Here is a 21,748-nt window from a genome sequence, read left to right as displayed (position 1 = left end):
TTCACCATTTTTTCTTATCAACCATCAGGCAATCAGGCATCAGGCATGTCTGTCAATAGACAGTTTTTTACTCAGATTTCTGCGATTTGGCATTATATGTATTGTCCCATTCGCACTTACTGCCATTCCCGTCTACTGGTTAAGAACAATGTCTGGAAGAGGCTGGAACTACAAAGAACCCTTGCAGATTTAATAGGAGAGTTCTTCTGCAAGCTCGGGTTTAAAGGAAATCCCACATCCATCACTACGAGCCGATTCCTCTTGCACGGAGGCATCAAAAACAAGCGAGCACACACACAAACACACACACACACAGATGGGCTGGAGAGGGGAGGGCTGGTGTCCGCTCAGCGCTCAGACGAATGAGGGCATTAGGATTCAAGAGGCGTAGCACTCGCACTTCAACCCTGGCAGCGTCTCAGAGAACGCATTCAACCCCTCCCCCGACGGAGTCGCACAGTGGTACGACCTGCCCCACACTGCTGCCAGCCGCTCTGCCTCGCGCTTCCCACTGGCTCCGTATCCAGGATACGGCATGCCGCCGGCATGACCGAAACAAACCAAGCCGTTAGCAGGGGCGCCGAGCCGTTAACGAGCCCAAACGGGAAACTCTCGCTCCAGTGCGGATGTTTACTCCTGTCTGCCAGGAGGGGTGGACCAAAACACAAGGAAGGTAAAACATACACACACTTACCACGCTCACTTGGCCTATCGATAAGCTCCTCCCATCAAATGCAGATGAGCCAATGGCAGTTGAGTATTAGTTGCACAGGGAGCAGAACTTGGACTAGGGATGGGCGATACCACTTATTTTGTTTTCGATACCGATACTTTTAAAAGTCAGTATCGCCAATACCGATATGATACTTCTAAACTGAAACATTTAAATTATGAAATGTATTAAATTACTAAGAGTAAAATGGGTAATGATACCCACTTAACTATATATTTGAAATGCATTTTAACATTCAATATGCCTTAATTGCAACTTACTAGGTTATATTTTTGTTTACACATGGTTAAAATATGTTTACTGAAGAGGTAACCATAGAAATCTACAAATACTATAGTTAAACTACGGTCAATTTAGTAAAACCACCATGGTTAATTTTCATAAGGGACTGCCAGTGGCAGGCTGTTGAATGCATATAATGCAACCTTTTTATACTGACAGCTATGATTTATAATTACATTACAGAATAGAACATGATCAATATGAACTTTTAAAGACCAATTAAATACATTTATTTCACAAACTATGTAGCCTACAATTTCAGTTTGTTTATTGTGAAATAACTCTGTCCTCTGATAAAAATTGTCATGAGCTGCGGTTCACAAAAGTATTAATGATTTCTTATGATACTTTTGAGAAACGCAGCCCTGTTTGAATGCAATCAGTGAGTGAACGCTCTCTGTGATTGATTGGTTCTGTCTTGCAACATTTGCATTCTATTTTTAATTTATTTATTTATTTATTTATTTATGAGTATCGATACTCGCATCAGTATCAATATCGATACTTCAGGATCAATATGCCCATCCCTAACTCAGACATCTGTAGGTTTTCAGTGCCATTGAGTAACATTGGAAGATCCGAAGCTTGCATCGGTTTAATGGTGTTTATGCTACAAAAATGGAAAAACGATGTGCCTGTGGTACTTGTAACACTGGTTCCAGTTATCCTGAGAGAATAGGTAATGTAATTTATTTAACTCCATTTCCTAAATCCAACCAAAACCGAGCAAAATGTCCCTAAACATTCAACCCCAAATCACAATGAAGACGAAAATGTTCATTTTCTGGTCGTCATACTTGTCATACTTTTCACTTTAAGTTTTCATCTGCTCAAGCAGAACGTTAATGTCATGTTGTGCTTCAGCAAGCATCTCTGACTAAAACTAGCGAATGGTAAAGTTAGTGCGTCCATGCTAACGTACAAACCTAAATAGTGAAATGTTCTTACATCATGTACCATGTAGGTCAAAAACACATAAACAAAAGGTCTACATTTTAGTGTCTCTCCATAAACTGGTTAAATGTAAATTAATTTAATCGTACCCTGCGATACATAATTTATTTTTAAATCTATTTTATATATATATATATATCCCTACATGAAATATTTAATTCCCACTTGAATGGTGGCCCTTCTGTGTCCAAATTGTGCAAAAACATCATGGGACAAGGTTTTCACACTGACAGCTGTCATTGTAAGACAGTGTGCAGCTCCCTTTGTTTGTCCGAGGGAGCAACAGTAACTAAGGGGGGCGGGGCTCACCGATAGACCAATTACCAAAAGCGAGCCGCAGTTCAATGGAGAATTTCTCTATTTCCGTTTGTTTTTCCATCGCCTCATTCCCTTTCCAGTGAGGTCTCTCTCTTTCTCTCCTGCCTCAGGGAGTTCCTCAGTGGGGATGTTTGCAGGCAGGCGAGCGGAGTGTTACATTAAACAGACAATAAAGCAGTGTTACACAGCCTAGCGAGAAAAAGATTTGTCGTGATTTTCTCCTCAGAACTGCTTTTTGCTGTAGTGATTCCTCCCCCACTGTCCCCTGCTAAAACGACTCCCAGCTAATAACTGCAATCAATGCATCATTCAAGACACTTAACCCCTTCACAACAGCAATCCCACAAAACAAGACACAGGCCGCTCAAGACCGAACCCGACGTGCAACCATTTTACCACAACCTCAAAGCCTAGTCAACCCAACCCACAACATAAAAAATAAAAGAGCTAGACCTACAGCTCGCTTAGGAAAAAAGACACTCAAGACAGGAAAAAGAAGGGGAAGCTTTACAAGGCAGACCTGAACTGAAACCAGTCTGGGTCACTGCTAGTCTGGAGTCAAATTCAGATGCTGGCAGCCCTCCTTAAAACCTGTGATACAAGTTCAAACTCAAGTCTAGAATTTCAAAGCTTCAAGAAAAAACTAAGGATCTGAAGTTCTAAAACGCTTAAGACATCAGATAAATCTGAAAAAAAGTTCTAGAGTTCTAAAGCAGTTTCTGATAAATTATAAAAGTCTGATGTAGTTGAAAAGGGGCTTTTGGTGCAGAATATGACCTTTGCATAATGGGTTTTTCTTAGAATTCCAGAATCTAAGACCGCTAACTAAGAGTTCTAGAATTCATAGGCTGTTAGTTGCTCAATACTTGTAAAATTCTGCAACTCTTCATTAAGTCACAGAATTCTAAGACAGCTGATAAATAGTCTTCGTTTACATGCAGTTAGGTTATCGAATTCCGAAGTAGTTCAAAAAGTTCTTAAATTCAAAAGCAAATGATACATTTTCTAAAATAAAGCCAGTTATCAAAGAATTTTAGAACTTCGATGCGGTTTTAAATCTGATGGATTCTAGAATGGTTTTTCTAAAGAGTTTCAGCATTATAAAACTGCTAATGAAGAGTTCTGGAATTCTGAAGGTATCCAGAATTATAAGACCTCTATTGGTTAATTATGAGATTAATTCTAAAGACAGTTCAAAACTGCTTTAGAACTGAAGCAGTTTTGTCTAATGTCTAATGTTTAGCGGTTGCTTAATGATCCTCTGGCTATGCACAGTGCTGACGAATGTTCTAATTTTACATGCAACTCAGGAAAAAACAACCTTCAGACTGAGCAGACGTCACATTGCATCGGAAAGTGAGCGGCTAGGGAGAGAGACAGAAAAAAAACGACAAGAACGAAAGAGCAGGATATGCGGAGGGGGAAGGAGGAGCACCAAAACTCCCTCAGCGTGGTTTTAATTGAGAGAGCCATGGCTGGAGTGGGAGTTCTGATAACAGAGGGAAAAGGGTTGAGGTGGCCTCCACAGAAGAAGTGCATCATTAACGGATCAGGAATTTCCCTGACAGCCGGCCAGGATGGTACTGAACGTGCGGATGAGTGTGAACGCGTACATGAGTCCTTCTCAGCCAGACCTTTGACGGAATGGTGAGCCCGGTCTCATGAAAATGCATATCAGAATCAGAATCAGAAAGAGCTTTATTGCCAAGTATGCTTGCGCATACAAGGAATTTGTTTTAGTGACATAAGCTTCCAGTAAACAGAGACAACAACACACAGACCAAAAAAAAAAAAAAAAAAAAAAAAATTTACAGGAGATTTACAAATTGGCAAATAAATAAGCGTATAAACAATTGTGCTATAAATGATAATGGAATCGGATTGAGTGAGATGCAGGAATGTTCTAGGGTGGAGGGGTAACAAATAAATATAAGGATATTGCACATTTTTGCATAAGTTTAAGTGGGAAACATTTAACTGTTCATGAGGTAGATTGCCTGGGGGAAGAAACTATTCTTGTGCCTTGCTGTTCTTGTATTTGCGGCTCTGAGGCGCCGGCCAGATGGCAAAAGTTCAAAGATGGGGTGACTTGGATGTGAGGGATCCAGAGTGATTTTCTGAGTCCTTTTCCTCACTCTGGATGTGTACAGTTCTTGGGGGGTGGGCAGGGGAGCACCAATAATCCTTTCAGCAGTCCGAACAGTTCTCTGTAGTCTTCTGATATCTGATATCTGATATCAGATATCATAGTACGCTAAATAAAAACAAAAACTCCTGGTATTCATACGCAAAAATGGACTTTGGCATGCATATGATACACACCTGTTTGGTGTGAATATAATACAGTTTTTGCATGAACATGACACGCATCTACCCCACAACCATAATCCTATCCATTGCATAGCATATACATGCCAAAGACCAATTTTGCGCATCAGTACCACCAGTTTTTGCTTTTATGTGGCGTACTATTTATATGCACTTCCATGAGATCGGGTTGGTATGGCGCCTTGCAAACCACAGTTTGTTTTTACATGCCGTTTAAGGGTGGGTTTATCTAATCTTACATAGATTATACCTAAATAATAGGCAAAAGAAAATACAAATCTGTCAAAGAACTTCGGCAAATCCAGTTATTAGTTGTTCCACAAAAAAAAAAAAAAAAAAAAAAACTTGCATTAATCCAGTACCTGGAGAGAAAAAAAAACTTGTATGCTCTTTTTTTCCGAAAGTTGCATGAAGTCAGCCAATCAGTTTTGTGCTTGCCAAGTCAAGAAAATGCTTTCCAGTTTTATGGTGCAATATGCATCCGACAGTCACTGAGCGGACTTTGGGCGGTCTAGAGGCGTCTGTGGCCGAGACTGCGAGATATAACTGCCGTTGCTCTGAGAGTTGAAGGTCTGTATCCTGCTATTTGCTCAGGCTTGGCAGACAGTGACAAAACAGGGCGCGACACACCCACACGACTCACTGACCCTCTGTATACACACACACTTTCTGCTGGTTACTAAACTGCAAACATTCACTTGTGAACACTTTTGCTTTTAAAGGGATAGTTCACCTAAACATGTAAATTCTGTCTTAATTTATTGACCCTCAAGTTATTCCAAACTGTGACTTTTTTTCAGAGGAGTGCATGTTCATTTTTTGACCAGTCAACACATGTCTAAAACAACATTGATGACTCCATTTACTTTCATTTTATGGGGAAGGGATTTTATGGGCACTGAAACATTTTTCTAAATATCTTCTTTTGTGTCACGCAGAAAAAGGTGAGTAAATGATGACAGAGTTTTAATTATGGGTTGAACTATGCTTTTAAATCAGCCCAACCTCAAACTTTCGCCTTTTCCCCCCTAAAATATGCAGACTGCAAATAATCTGAGAGGGAATTTAGATCAGATTATGTTGCAGTCAATGCATGCGACAGGGTTATTTCAGGTCACAGACTGTTTTGAGGTCGTCATCTAGATCAAAAGATCCGCTTGCACGGAATCCTTAGTACGCGGCCTTGAACGGACAGCCTGACCAGCGGACACGCGCATGCAGTCAACGGTGGAAAACACGCAGGTTTTTCCACTTGCGCTTGGTTAATGCCTGAAATGCAAGCCAAAATGACTCAATCACACGCACGCACACACACAAACACACAGAACCGATCAAAGGAGCCCGGGAGTTTCATCAAGCCAAGAACGGTTTGTTTTGAAGGTGCGAGTCCATGAGAAAATGGAAACGAGAGCGCGCGCAAAAAAACTACGTGCCGTTTGCATTACATGTTTACTGCAGTTTCGCTGGGACCGAGATTGAGTGCCACGTTTAAGTGTGTGAACTGTCGCTCTCTAGCGCTCTGACACACACACACACACACACACGGAGCAGCTGCCGCGGTCTGTTGAAAGCCTCGGCCGCGCAGTCATGTCATATTTCCGAGCTCTGGCAGCGCCGCGGAGCTGCTCGTGGCTTAACACACACACACACACACACACACACACACACACAGAGAGAGAGAGAGAGAGAGAGAGAGAGAGAGAGAGAGAGAGAGAGCGCTGGCAGCTCAGTGCGTTGCTCGCGGCTTATCTCTCTCTCACACACACACATACACAGCGAGAGAGCGGCTTCCTGCGCAGGAGGGGAAAGGAGGGGGACGGAACGAACGAAGCCTAAAAACAAGCCGCTGTCGACTGACCGAAAAAACACACGCGGACGGAAGGTTTGTGCCCACCTGCTAAGGGTCGTGGTGAGGGTGTAGAGAGGGAGGTGAAAGGGAGAGAGAGAGAGAGAGAGAGAGAGAGAGAGAGAAATGAGGAATACAGGGTGGGAAGGATTACATTTGATCTCGCTTCCTGTGGCACACAAACACACACACTCGGCGCCGAGTGCCCTCCGCTGCGCGCTCCCCCACCGTATCTGTGGCGCACGCACAGCCCCGCGAGAACAGCCGCCTTTAACCGATGTCACCAAGCGCATTTATAAAGCCATTATAGCAGAATTAGACCCCGAGCGCCAGCGGTGAAAATCACAAAGCCCTGAGACTCAGCGGTAACGAGAGCCCACGCTCTCGACAAGCGTGCGAGCAAACCCACCGCGAGCGGAACACTGCAGCTCTCTCTCTCTCTCTCTCCGCAGTCTGGAGAACAGATCATTAGGGGAAAACGCTGTTTAGCTATTAGTAAAAAAATATTTTTGGTATTACTTCGCCGTTAGTTTATCTATTAAAGAAGAACAGTTTAACATTCTTACACAGTTTAGCTAAACTCTAGCTATTCCTAAATTATTGGCGTTTATACACAGACAGATTTGCTATAACCAAAACAATGTAGCAATTCGTGGCTGGTAAACAAAAAATAATCTATATGAATAACGAAACGAAGTTAAATATTAACTGTTCAGCTATTCATGAAAACGTGTGCATTCAGAACATTTATTCGCTTACGATTCGTTTATCTATTAGTAAACAACCGTTTAGCTATTCTTTTAGACACAGTTTGGCTATTTTATATAGTTTATCTATTACATATACAATTTACGAATGTGTCACAGTTTAGCTAATAGTGAAATATTAAGCTATTCGTAAACATTTAGCTATGCATAAGCATATTCGTAAACAATTTAGATAGTTTTTTTTTTTTTTTACAAATAGTTATAGTACACATAGTTCATAGTTTATCTGTCAGTGAAGACCAGATTAGCCAAATATAAATTGTCAAAGTGTTTAGCTACTTGTAACAATATAGCTCTTCGTAAAAGGCATTTAGTTATTCATTTGAACAGTTGATATTTTCTTAAGGCTTAGATATTAATAAAAAAAATTATAGTTTAGCTATTTATAAATAATTTAGTTATTAGTTACTAGAAATATTTAAAGAAATAAGAAAAAAAACTAAATTTCAACTTTGACAACAAAATACTAAAATGTACAAAATGCTATTTTTTGTTTTCCCCATGAGAAGTGTGAGCCTTTCTTGTGGTTGGATATGAAATAAAACCACCCTCCATTTCCGTGGGCCGTTGACGGCAGGCGTTGGTTTAGGCAACGAGAGATCGGGAGGTGCGCGAAACGGACGGCTAATGGCTTAAAACTGCACGTGTTTAGCACCTTCAGTGGAATGATTAATTAACGTGGAGATTACGGAGAGCACTTGTCAGATCGCTGATTGGACCTTAATGGCAAAGAGCCATTCTGCCTGAGAGCAGAATTACCCACAGACTAGCAACTGCAGCAGGCTCACAGAGAGAGAGAGAGAGAGAGAGAGAGAGAGAGAGAGAGATGGATAGGGCTCTTTCTCTCTCTCACACACACACATAACGATAGGTTTCAATCAGCACACAAAGGCCAGTTTTGTCTGAGGCATAAAAGAGGGAGGCAACAACCAAACACAAGTGTAAATAAGCAGCACCGTAACGCAAGAGAGACGTCAGCGCCGGCGGAATGTAATGAAACGTTGTGTTTGTGTTTGTGTGTGTGTGTGTGTGTGTGTGTGTGTGTGTGTGTGTGTGTGTTGCAGTAAAACTCTTGGCTTGAGAGCTGAAGGGAGGTGAAAAAACACAAACCAGCGAACACGAGACGTTGGGGGAAGGGAACTACAAACGTGCGTGTGTCAAAGCATGCGGTGCTGATGGAGCCGCCTGACCACTTCAAGCACAAAACTTACAAGACACACAAACACACAGCTGGAAATGGAGCACAGTGGAACGTGGCACCCCTAGATGCAAAAAAAACAAACCCACAGACACATGTGGATGCACGTCATAGGCAGAACGAGAGAAAAGCAGAAAATAGCAGATGGGAAACACCTAAGCGTAAAACTAGTTTTACTCCGACACCACGAAAGCGTGTTTTATTCTGGAGCGGCACCACTGCCTCAATGCTTAAAAATGCTCCGTAAAATGCAATGAGAAACTTTCCCTTTCAGTGGAATTCAAGGCACCGCTGCGGAGCGAGAGAGAGGAAGGCTGGGGGGAAGGAGAGAAATCATGCGCTCGCAGCAGTAATCGCTCATTTCCTGTTCTCCGTGCCAGTCCTTTCAGACGCACTGCCGGAACTAATCCAGCTCCCCATTAATCTGCCCAAATTGGACACGGAACGCCGCGCCATTCCAGAACCCGCGGAACCACCGCCGTATTCCAGAACTGTGAAATACCGTCAAATTCCAGAACAGCGTGGAAGCTACTAAACCTTGAGATCAGTGCAAGTTTTGTTGCATTACAAAAATCTCAACACTCAACACTGCAGAGATATTCTACGATATTTGAATGTAACATGGAATTGGTGTTTTAATAAATAAGAGAAGTCTAGTGTTATTACCCATAATTCACCAATGCGCGTTATTCTACAAATAAACTTAAACAAAAATAATAATAGATTCTTTGCTTCTAAAAAAGATGTGGAGAAAAACTGGACCATAGAGTGCCATAACGTTGCTAGAACATTGCTAGAACGTTGCGACACTCCTTCACAAAATCCAATTAACAGAGTAACCCAATCACCCAAGCTGGTGATATTGGTGTTAAAGAAATGTGCTATAATAACTCCTACAAATACAAATCATTATATACACTTTTAAAAGAGACAGACATGATGTTTGTGAAAGATGTTCTCTCTGTATTGGAGGAATGATCATTTTTAAATCATACCCTATTTATTGCATCAAAATTTGTTCATATTTTAAAATAGTTATGGGTGGATAATTGTATTATTTATTCATGCCACTATACATATCACTGTTTTTATTAATAACAATTGCTATATAGCTGATAACTTTGTGTAGTGCTCTTTTGAATGTTTATAGGACGCGACGGAGAAAGCGTGAAAAACAGCGTGCCTGCGAAAGCACGGGAATGAATGCGAGCGAGAAAGGTTTGAGTGGGAGTGGAAAAGCCGAAAGGAGAAAGAGATGAGACGGCGGGTGTGTGTGTGTGTGTGTGTGTGTGTGTTTGCGCAAGCGAGAGGGAGAAAAAAAACGGTGTGTGTGTGTGTGCATGCGCACGCCAAGCAATCGCTCTGTGCCTGTCAGGGGCTCTCGCATGTCAGACTCGGTCTCACACAGAAATAATGAGATGCGAAGAGAGCAGCCGGGGAGAGAGACGGTCGCGCGCGCAAACGCGAGCTTACCTCATATCCCAGCCGCGCAGCTCGCTGCAGTAGTGTCTCGCCTGCGTTCTTGTTGACGATGAGTCGGCGCGCTTCGGGCGGCATGGGTCTGCTGACTGGCAGCTCCGCTGACACTGGAGGTGCGGGGGCGACCAGAGGTACGGGTACGTCCGGAACAGCGCATGGAGGGGTCGGGGGTGCCGCGGGTTGGTAGGCAGGGGAAGGGGGCCGGGGTTTGACCGGAGAAATCTCGTAATCAGAAAGAGTCGCTGGCTGCTTCTGGGCGGAACGTTTCACCACCTGACGGGGGAATAAACATGTGTTACTTTACAAGGCCTTTGGATTTCACACAGATATTCAAGTCACAGCAAGTGGCGGCACAAACAGGGAAAGGCGGACGTTCTTTCCAAAGACAGAGTGGATGAAAGCGCGACAGAGCTACACTCGCTTGGTGCCAAGAGACAGGCTGGATGGAGCGCTAATTAATCACAGCGACACGTTCACAGTCAGCGCCTCGGTATAATCAGAGACCCACATTTGAGTGGCGAAACATTTGAATGTGAAAATGTGATCTGTCCCTAAAAAAAATAATAATAATAATTTGCAGTAGTGGAAAACTTAGGCCGAACAGCAGTCAGGAAACTCTGTTTCCCACCATAAACCAAGAACAAAAATGTGACTGTCAACAACAGCACACATGGTCAACAGGGTTATTTTTGGCCTGCAGTTAAACATGCCGAAACAAACGGGGACTGTTTACACCAGTAAAATCCATAAACACGTTTTAAATGGAACAAACGTGCGTGTCTCTTCCCACATCGAGCGCTTCTCTGTTTTTGGCTCTAGGCTGCCTGCTTGTTTGTGAGCTGGATGGAAAGCTGCAGACGCAGATCCGTCAGAGTGTGTTCCCCGGCAGGGAAAGTTAAACAGGAAACAACGGCAGACTTGGGCTCTCTCCCACTCGCTTTATCTCTCCCGCCTTCCGTGTGTGAGTTCTCTATCTGTGGAGCACAGTAGGGCGGGCGGATGAGAACTGGCTGTGTGTGTGTGTAGGCCGCGAGTTCATGCGAGCAGACTGAAGGTCGGGAAGGGGGGGGTGATCGGGGCGGGAACTCCACCCACCCCAGAGAGATCCACAGCGCAGCAGCTGTCAGAGAAAACACACACACACACACAGCGCACGCACATACACACTCTGCATGGTCACTAACAACGCAAAGAAACGAGTCTCTTTAAATATGACGATTGACATTTTCTTGTTTGCCTGAATGAGCACATACAGATTAGACCAAGATTCATCTGACCACTAAAATATTATAGATAGATAGATAGATATGTAGGTAGATGGATGATAGAGATTTAGATTAATATTTTATTAATATTTATTTATTAATAGTAACAATAAGAATGAGAAAATGTGTATATAAGTAATAAATATTAGAAATATTATTAATTGTTAACTTATTTTATCAAATGTATATAATAGTAATAATAACAAATCCTAATACATTATTATTTGTCAACAATAATCCAATATATTTATAATAAGAAAGAGAAAATATGCATACAATAACAACAGTAATATATATATATATATATATATATATAATAAAAAACAACCATTTTTATCACTTTCATTGTTATCTGATTTAATAATAAAAATAATGATCATATTTATATTAATAATAGGAAGAATTAGAAATGTGTGTATTATTACAAAAATAATAATCCTAATTTTGTTTTGTAAATGTTTTGTAAAAAGATAAAACATAAAAAAAAGTTAAAGGAAAAATAAACCTATTTCAGCAAACCGCTAGACACAAACTGATACGAGTCATTTTTCCCAATTGAGGACATCCCGTATGTCCCCAAAGGCAGGTTTTGGAAAAAGTAGTTCACTTTGCAAACCAAGTAAACCCGCACACACTGTATTGTGTAAACACCTACATAATATTATCATAGGAGTGTGTTTGTCTGCTGTAAACGCTGTGGACTCAAGGTGTGTGTGTGTTTTGTGTTCGGCTGCAGAATGCAGGCTACGTGTGTGTGCTCTACATCTGCGTGCGGGGAGAACACAGGCGGTGTTATTTAAAGAATGCACAGCAAGTTCACTGGGGAATCATTTTCCTTGACGGAGAGAGAAAGAGACCAGATTCTGACCCGGCCTTCACTTCTCCCCTCCCCCTCGCTTGGGTCTCTCCGCTGGGAGTCTGCCTTTCAGCACGAGAGGAGGTCAAAGCAACCGCGCTCTGAACACACATGCTTTGACCCCCTCCCGCGTCCGTTGAGCCGTCTTAGAGAGCCGCAGTGCTTCCCTAATTGGAATGATTAACATTGTTGTGATTGGAGACACGTTTTTAAACGGTTCCTCACTGAGCCCGGGGAAAACGCCTGGGTTGTGAGCCAAAGTAAAGAGCACCGCTAGCCTCTCTCGCACAAAAACAAAAGAAAGGACGTCCTTATGCAGATAAACGAGCATCTCGACCTTCTGTGATCGCACTGACATGCATCTCCAACACTTACCTTGTGTTGGTGGGCGGGGCTGAGTTCAGGACACTCCTCATTGGTCGACTGTGACAGCATCCTCCGCTCCTGTTGGCCGAGGTGCTTGGTCTTGCACTGCCGCTTGCCCTTTGGTTTTTCAGGGTCGCTGTGCCAGCGGAAACGAGATGGGAAGGTGCCTTCAGGGTCCGGAGAGGGCAAGGAGGATCCCAGTGACTTGCGGTGCTCCTTTAATCCCTGCCGTTTTTCCGAGAGGTGAGATGGAATCGAGGAGGAAAACTTCCGTATGGTATCGGCACAGAAGCCATCAGAGAGCACCGGAACTGCAAGAGAGAAAGAGAGAAATTAAAAGAGTTGGCAAATGTTATGCTCATGTTTAAATCTGAAAATCTATAAATTTTTGTCCTGTTTCTACGTAAATCTACGTAATTCTTCAAATTCTGTAAAATGAATTAAAATTAGCTGAGAACGTTACAGTGGGGAGGAAAATAAAACAGAAAAAATAAAATAAAATCAATTAAATTGAAAGTTGAACATTTGTGTTTGTGCCGTTCCTGCACTGATTGTGGTGTAAAAGCAACGTAATCTTCAAAATGTGAATATTTGGTAAAATGTGTTCAAATTAGCTGAGAATATTGCAGCAAAATGAAAAGAAAATGTAGCTAAATTCAGGTAAATGTTAGAAAAATAAACAAAATGAATATTTAATTTCTGCACCAATTGTGAAGGAAAATGTGTAATACAAAAAAAAAAAAAAAAGAAATTAGCTGAGAATACTACAGTAGAATAAAAAAAAAATCAGTTGAATGAACAAAATTTTTAATAAAAGTCAAAATGATGGGAAAAAAGAAGAACAAATATCTATGAAGTCTTTTGTACCTTTTCTGCACTGGTTGTGGCGGAATTCTAACATAAAAATTATGTAATATGCTCAAATTTGCTGAAAATGTTACAGTAGAATGAAAAATTCAGCCGAATGAGACAATTGTCAACATTTAATGAACAATCAAAGGGTGGGAGATGCATAAATGCAAATGTGTTGTCAAAATAAAAAGCATCAAATAAAAATAAATACTATAGAATTGTCTAGCCGCAGATTCCATGAACATACAAACAGCTTTTTCATTGCAAATGATAAATATAATAACTAATTTCATAAAAAATATAACTGAAAGGAAACATCACAAAGATAAATAGCAAGAACACAAATTTGGTTCATGCATTTGCGAGATATTCCATCTCGGGCAACACACACAAATATCAAACCGACAGAAACTTCCTTAAAGTCTCGTTAAGTAAATCAGACTGACAGCAGAAGAATGAACAGCAGCAGGCTGAATGCTTCATAAGGGACGGACAAAGGACGAAAAGGTTTACAAAAACTGATGCATCCTTTCCTTCGTCTGCTTTCTATTTTGCATCACGTGACCAGAGCTCAAGCAAGAGAGGCGCGTTTAAGCGATAACATCAACCGGTGGAGAAAAACAGAAGGGAAAAGAGGGAAAACATGAAAGGAAGAGCAAGATAAGAGAGGGAAATCAAATAAAAAGGGAAGCAACAGCGAACGGAAAAGGAGAAATGACGGACAGATGTAAAAGTGGAAGAATAGAGAGAGAAATGCAGCAGCGAGGGAAAGAGACGATGAAAGGGTGAGCGCAAGGCCGAGAGAGAGAGAGAAACCGAGCACGCTCCACATCTGTTCCATTATTCATCATATTCCCCATTCAGTTACACACACACACACACACACACACATATAAAGCCAGTGAGAGCCCCACCACACAGAGGAAATTTCTCTCACGCATGCAAGCAAGAACAGAGGACGCCAAAGACAGAAGACCACATAGCCAACAAAAACACGTACTACCAACTACCAAAACACCAATATATATATATATATATAGGCCAGGCCAAGTATCAAATTACCAAATTTGGGCAATAACTAGATTTTTGCTAACAAACGTTCTTTAACAGATTAACAGATCAACGATATAACAATATAGAAACAAGATAAGTGTTTATTTTAATTACATATTTAAACATTCCATTCAATTGTTAATTTTTTTTTTAATTTGGTAGAATTTTAGGCAAATTTGGTAGAATTTTTGGCAAATTTGGTAGAATTTGTGGCAAATTTGGAAGAATGTTTGGTATTTTTCTAATTTATCTAATAGATCGGCCCAAGACAAAACATTAGAGAACCTTCAACATGCAGACCACAAATTGTGCAACTATTCACATTTGGTGTGTGCGCGTTTGCACACAAGAACCCATCCTCTTGGGCAAACTGTTCCAGCCAGTGTAAAGTGCTCCTCTCCTTCAACAGGCTAATTAAAGTCCTACCCCGAGAACCCTTGAGACCGGATTTACCACACCTACACCCCCCCCCCCCCCCCCCACACACACACACACAGGAGTGTGCGTGCTCTGCAACCTAAGTGAATCACTCAATTAGCAAAAGGGGAGCAAAGACCTTAATGCCTTTAAAAATCAACAGAGCAAAAGCAGTGCGCTAAAAACGCACACACACACACACACCCTGGGGCTTGCAACGGAGAGTCGTGCATCACTGGCATGCGTGTCTTGTCTCTCACACCTTGTCATAGACAACACAAATTAGCCTGCGTGTGCGTACGAATTCCCTCGGCTGAAGAGCGAGAGTGTGTGCGCGGTGGGAGACGGATTTTGACAGGGACATCTGGGGGATATTAGCCTCCCATTAGCACACAACTGGGCACACGCGCACACACACACACACACACACAATAATGCATTAACTAGCAAACCATCTCTCAGCATAAGTAAAACCAAGATTCATATGTATAGGACATATTACTCGCACAGAGTGAGGGATAGAATGAGATAAAGAGTCTCGTCTCTCGTCTTGCTGCTCTCTAATCCTCCTGACAGAACGACAGCACAATATCCAGCAGCCAAGATACTGACGGGTAGCCTCACACACACACACACGCTGTTATTTGCACAGTTGTGGAATCTCATGGCTCATTACTCTGCGGCATGCGCTTTCTCGCGATGCTTATATACCAACAAGGAAGCGAGCGCCTGAGAGTGTGTGTGCGTGCGAGGAAGTGCGAGCATGGCTTGTCAATCAACAAGAATCATTATTGCTATCCCAAAGCCGCAGACACAGGGCGACGTGCTCTGCTTTCCTCTAATCTGCCTCTCCCTACTGCCTCGCTCTTGTCTTTCACCTCAGTTCTCCCCTCAGCGCTCCGTATCCTCTTTTCATCTCTTTCACTCCTTCTCTTCCACTCTTTCCTTCTGCTTTCTAACAGCCACTCGTTCCCTTTCTCTTTGTGTCTCATTTGTTCATGCTGCTTGTGTCTCCCCGCTCAGTTCTCTCCTTCTGGGTCCTTCTCTGACCTGCATAACTTAATGAGACTTAGAGTCTGAGCTTAGAGCACCATTTACATTCCTGCCAATCGAAGGAAACAGGGTGTAGTATGTAGGACGTAGTATGTGAAAGGACATAGTTTGTATTGTATAGATATAGGATGTAGAATACATGTGTATATATAGGGAACATGATGTAGTAAGTTAGGTGTAATGTTTACCATGTAAAGTTTAGTGTGTACTATACTAGATATGAGAAGGTTGTATGCCATAGTACGTTGTTTTGTGTAAGACAAAACATATAGGAGGTAGGGTGTAGTGTGTTGACTACAGTATGTAGTGTGAAAGAATGCAGTTTGTTTGATACTAAAGGGCATAGGGTATATACTGAAGTATTGGTGTTCCTGTAGCTCAAGTGGCTCAAGGTTGTGGGTTCGATTCCCAGGGAACGCATGTTAGGTAAAACTGATAGCTTGAATGTACTGTAAGTCGCTTTGGATAAAAGCGTCTGCTAAATACATAAATGTAATTTAATTTCAAGTATATAGGAGGCATTTATCAGTAAGTAGTGTATACTATGTAAAGTGTAGTGTGTAAGCCTTGTAGTGTGTAGATTGTATGCCATAATATGTAGTTTTAAGAATACAGATTGTAGTATGTATTGTGTATACTCTGTTGCCTGTAATCTATGTTGGATGTAAAGCCATAATATTTAGGGTGTAGGGAATAATTTGCAGGTGTAAAAGGTGGTGTGCTGAGCATAAATTAGGGTATAGGATGTAGTTTTTTTTTAGCCTGCATCGATAGATTCTACATAGACCGTATTGTGTAGAGTGCAATGAATAGAACCTAGAGATGTATGTAAGGCAAGTGTAGGGTATACGCATTAAGTGTAGTATGTAAGCCATCTGTAGGGTGTAGTATGTAGTCTGTGGTGCATAAGAAACAGCTCTCTCTGTTTGGGCATTCTTTACCTCAATGGTTTGTGCATGGCTAAATGAGGAAATCAGGATAACAGACGAAAAACCAATTTACTCCGTTGTCCCCTGCCATCAAGTCTGTGGTCCTCTTGACATAAATGTCCTCTAAAGATTTGCACGGACAGGCTTCTCAGTTCTACCCAGAATGCTCTGGTCTCCGCTTACAACCGTGCATTTAAATGATACAAAATAGGAGGACGTACCTGTATTGGACTCTGCATATTCCAGCTGGTCCTTAGTCCAGCCTTTCTCCACTTCTGCTTTCCTCTTCACCCCCTTCTCTTCAAATCCATTCGCTTTGACCTTTCGATCCACAGCGGGTACACCGTGGGCGACTCTCAGGACCTCTGAGGGACAAGGGTCAAGCTTTTCCCTCCTGGCGGTTTGGAGTTGTGGAAGAGAGGCTTTGGATGTTGGAGACAAACCCATGTTGGGAGCTCCGAATTGCGGCCGGTCATGGTTGAGCTGTCCCTGTCTGTCCCACAGTTCCTGGAGATTATGGAGGTGGTGGGGCTTACTGAGCCGAAGACCCGTCAGCTCGATACACACCTTCAGATTCTTCACCTCCTGCTCGGAGGGCTGCGGCCACACGTCTGTGGAGAGAGATAGAAGCAATCTGTTTATACCTTATGTTAACATTCAGCTCGGATGATCTGATCTTAAGTGGACATCTGGGACGATTTGCCGGATACACCTGGATTTACTATGTACCTCAAATAAAAGATTTTGTGACTGGTGTTGGGAAGGTTACTTTGGAAATGTAATATGTTAAAGATTACAAGTTACCCTATTTATAGTGTAAATATTTCTATTACTTTATTAAAGTGACTGATTACATTTGGAGTATTTTTCTACATTTCGAACAAATTTTTTCAAATGTTAATCATTTTGAAACATTTAAAGCAGGCAGGGTTAACCTCACAGTAGTAATCAACACTAATTACTGTCAGACTTTAAAATCCTTCATCGCTTGAATGAAGAGCACAGCTACCACAAAATCAGACTTTAACGTCTGTTTTTATTTTGAGATCATTCGGAGGTTGAATACAGGTTTAAAAATCAGAAGATAGTTTAATGAATTTGAAATGAAATCTTTGCATAGCTATGGACAGGAAACACCGGCATCTAACATTGCGTTGGAGTGAATCTTAAAGCATACACAAACACAGGCTTGTGTCCCAAGCTCCTCAAACATTGGTGTCTTGTATTTTAAAGCAGTCAGTGCAATTTGGGAAAGAAATCAATCAAACCTAAATGTGTGAGAAAACATTCAGCTGTAACCCCTCTTGTAATAGTTAACATTTTCATAATTTAATTACATCTTTTTTCTCAGTAACTGTAACACATTATAGTTACGTTTATTATGTAATTAAATTACATAATTCCTCTACATGCAACTTGTTACTCCCCAAAACTGTTTATGTATACATACATTGCGTACTAAACTGTGCCCAAATTTCTTGATCAGGCATAAGTTTTTCTTGATATGAACATAAGCTGTTGCTTGACTGACACATTTAGGATGCATTAGGCAGTATGCTATGAATGCACTGCAGCTATAGACAACTCTGACCACCAAAAGTTCAAAATGCATCCCCAGAATTGGATTGTAATGCATCTCCACAATGCACTGCAACCCATTAACAGCTGAATTTAGCGATGTTCAGTTGTGTCAGTGCAAAGTAGAGCAGGAATTGTTTTCCAGTTGTTAACAGAGCCGTTTCCTTCTAGAACACAAACACCCACCAGTTTGATAGCTTTTAAAATGAAAGTGCAGAGCTGAACAGACACCCATGTTTTGCTGACAAAAACAAGCTTTCTGGGACAAGTTTAAGCGATGCGAGTTTATACAAAGGTTGTTTTGATGTCTGAAAACGCCCTTTAGACTGAGCACAAAGAGAGAGTAGGGCAGAGAACGCCCGGCAGTTGTGTTTATTTGGACCATGTGACGGCAATAAACAAAAATCAAGACGAATTGAAAAGACCAGGGAAAGGATCAAAGCTGGAGCAAGCAAAGGAAAAGGAGCAGCAAGAGAGTGAGATGTGTCAGGAGGTCTGCGATAAGATGAAAGACAGAGCAGACCATCCACTACTTGAAGCTGGTGGAAAGAACAGGGATGAAGAGACGGAAAAAGAGGACAGACATGCTGAAGGACACTGGAGAGAGAGACAGACAGCCCGGTTGTCTACCTGAAATCAGTCTCGCTCTCTTCGCCGCGATGCCATTATCGTCCTCTCCTCTCGTCCGTCTCTCTCCATCTCTCTCTTCTGCGGTGTGCAGGCAATCAGGGTGGCCTTGGCTCTGTTCCAAACCAAATGCACGTTTTCTGGTCGTCGCCGTGCCAACAGACCCCTCCTCCTCTCCTTTCACGTCCCTCGCTCTCTTCTCTGCTCGGCGGGACTGTGGGACATCGGCTGGTGGGCCGCACCGCTGGAGCACGGGAACTCTGTTGTTTGCACATGTTTGCGTCGCACCTGCGTAGCCACACAAACACAATTGGGTTAGTCTGACACATTGCGTCACCAATGCGTTTTCCAAGTTCAAAAGAAGCGCGACAAACCAGAGAATAGACAGAAAGAGATAGAAAGGAAAAGACTACAGAAAAACAACGCTGTCCCCCCTACCCTGGACACTTGTGTGTTTGTGCTAACTACACCACACCCATCCCACAGGGGGAGCTAGACGGCAAACAGGCACGCACTTGCTCGCTCTCTCCGCGAGCTTAAATTGGCCCGAAACATCCGTGCCAAGAGCGCAAAGCGGCAACCCAACTCTAGTCTCCTCTGCTTCCCCCTTCCTCTCTTTCCTCCCCCTCTCCTGCTTTCTGCCGTTCTGTGTGTGGCAGTGAAAAGCGCTCCTTGAGAATGTCTCCCAGCAGCTAAGAGCAGCAGCGCAGATCAAAGACAGGCGCTAGGGGCTCACGCTCCATACCGCCCGCTTCTCTCTTTCACACACACACACACACTCGCGCCGTATATAGCATCACATACACGTCCTAAAATCATGCACTCATACATTACACAGCTAGCTGACACCTTATAAGTCACACATAAACCAAATCTATCAAATCTAAAAATACACATTGCACAAAATTAATAAAAAATGGTGCAGAATCATGCATACCAAATGACTCGTTTAACGCGCGCTTGATGCAGAACAGAACTACCTTTATACTGGCCTGGGTAAGAATGCAGCCCACCCTGCCCCGGGCTCTCACAAATACTCACAAAACATGTGACTAACACCACATGCATCCCATAATTCATGGCAATGTGTGCACCATAGCAACTCTGAACCAAAACAGATCACCATGGTAACATCATTCGCGTCACCCGGAGAGAGTTAATGTGGCCATTCTGAGAGAGTGAGAGAGAGAGAGATGTTGAAGGACAGTCGGGGCATAAAAATAAAGAGAGGAACGAAAGACATGAAACACCCTGAAAGGACGCACAAAGTCAAATAATCAATTACTTGAACTATATTGATTGATAAACAGAATGGTATTCGACAACTTAAAACTACAAAACAAGGTTTTCTGTAGCATTTTCACCTTCAAAGCTTCACAGGAACTGCCGGTCTGCTGAGCGCACTCTGTTTATGTAATCCAGAGCACTGTTAATTGTCCGTGTGGCTGACACACATGCGAGCGTTCGCGTGCGCACACACACTCTAAACCAATATTCACAGGAAACGCCTCGCCTCTGTGAAAGCCACCAGGGAGTGCGAGGTCACATAGCAGCAAAGTGTTGATTTGGAAATCTGATGGCATTAGGCCATAACCAAAGCTCAAGTGGAAAAAACAAGAGCTAAAACAACAGAGAGAGAGAGAGAGAGAGAGAGAGAGAGGGAGAGATTCAGAGCATGTGCATGTTTATGTGAGCGCTTCCTGTTTGAGGGTGGCGGTGGCGGAAGCCATGTTTACCACGTCGTTTCCGCTGGTTTAACGCTGTTGCATGGAGCGCCACAGCATAGGGACCGTCCCTAGTGACAAGGGAAGGAAATGTAAGGGGGGTTGGGGGGTGAAGAACGAGCAAGTGCCTTTGAATCTGGGATGGATACTGAAAATCGTAGGAGATTGGACAAAGGGACAGCAGATGGGGGAAATGCTTGAAAAAAGGCAGCCTGCGAGCAAGACGAAAGTTAGAGACATTTCACGGAAGACGGAGAAAGAAAATAAAAGGGAGTGCAGGAGTGGGAGAGGGTTTGCGTTTGTGTGTGTGTGTGTGAACATCTTACCGTTGTGCTGCTCGGTGTGATCGGAGAGGGCCGAAAGGGCTGCGGAGGGCCTAGAGCTTGGCTGGCTTCGTTCCCAGTCTCCCGCTCCGCACTGGCTCTCTGCCAGCTCCCTCTCTCTCTCCTGCTCTCTCCCCAGTCCGGGCGCTGTAGACGACACACACCCCTCCTTTTCCTTCAGCTCCAGCTCCGAGAAACGCATCATCGCACGCTACACAGACACACACACACACACACACACACAGCACAATCGTGAAAACAGCTCCAGTGTTACGAGCACCAGCTGTAAAGCCTGTCTCTCGTGTGCTCCAGTACAACAAAAATAGAGGGGAAAAACAGAATAAAACTTGCATAAAATAAATCTGCAGTGAGAGTAGAACAGGAGCTAAAGCGCATTAGAGTAAATGTAGCAAATGCATATCAATAACTTATAACAAAAACTAACTGATATAGGTGAAATCAGGGTATTCATTTTACTCATATTTGACCATGCAATTTTCAGGGCCCCTCAGAAAGGGGGAAAAGGAAGGAAATAAAGTCTAACTTCACAACCGCCTGTGGGCGCAAAACCAAGTGTTACTCATTTCAACTGATTAGTAATTTAAAAATAAAATGAACTGACCTCCCAAAACGCAGCTGGTTGACTTAAATTACTGTCCTCTTGTGATATTCCTTCCATCTAAGCAATCAGAATGGGGCTCAATGTCTTTTTCAATTATTTGAATTGAATATTTACACAAATTTAACACATCTGCAAACAAACATTAACTTACCCTTATACACAAAAATATGGGGAAATG

The 21,748-nt window shown here is 42.6% G+C and overlaps 1 protein-coding gene across 2 annotated transcripts in view; it reads right to left on the bottom strand.

The window, feature by feature from the left end:
- The window catches only part of LOC132159675 (BCL-6 corepressor-like), a 46,417-nt gene that overhangs the window by 10,598 nt on the left and 14,071 nt on the right, over positions 1–21,748 (bottom strand). The window contains exons 4-9 of one of the 2 annotated variants that reach the window (XM_059569251.1): positions 21,571–21,627; positions 20,952–21,159; positions 18,905–19,189; positions 16,918–17,307; positions 12,402–12,703; positions 9,900–10,178 (exon numbers count right to left, since the gene is read on the bottom strand). In XM_059569251.1, the coding sequence (XP_059425234.1) occupies positions 9,900–10,178; positions 12,402–12,703; positions 16,918–17,307; positions 18,905–19,189; positions 20,952–21,159; positions 21,571–21,627 (1,521 nt within the window). The remainder of the gene's footprint in view (positions 1–9,899; positions 10,179–12,401; positions 12,704–16,917; positions 17,308–18,904; positions 19,190–20,951; positions 21,160–21,570; positions 21,628–21,748) is intronic. The other variant, XM_059569252.1, reaches the window with a different exon arrangement.

This window comes from Carassius carassius, chromosome 16, assembly GCF_963082965.1.
Source record: "Carassius carassius chromosome 16, fCarCar2.1, whole genome shotgun sequence".
NCBI lineage: Eukaryota > Metazoa > Chordata > Actinopteri > Cypriniformes > Cyprinidae > Carassius > Carassius carassius.
The sequence above is the reverse complement of the archived record's forward strand: the minus strand, read 5'-3'. Positions and strand labels throughout refer to the sequence as shown.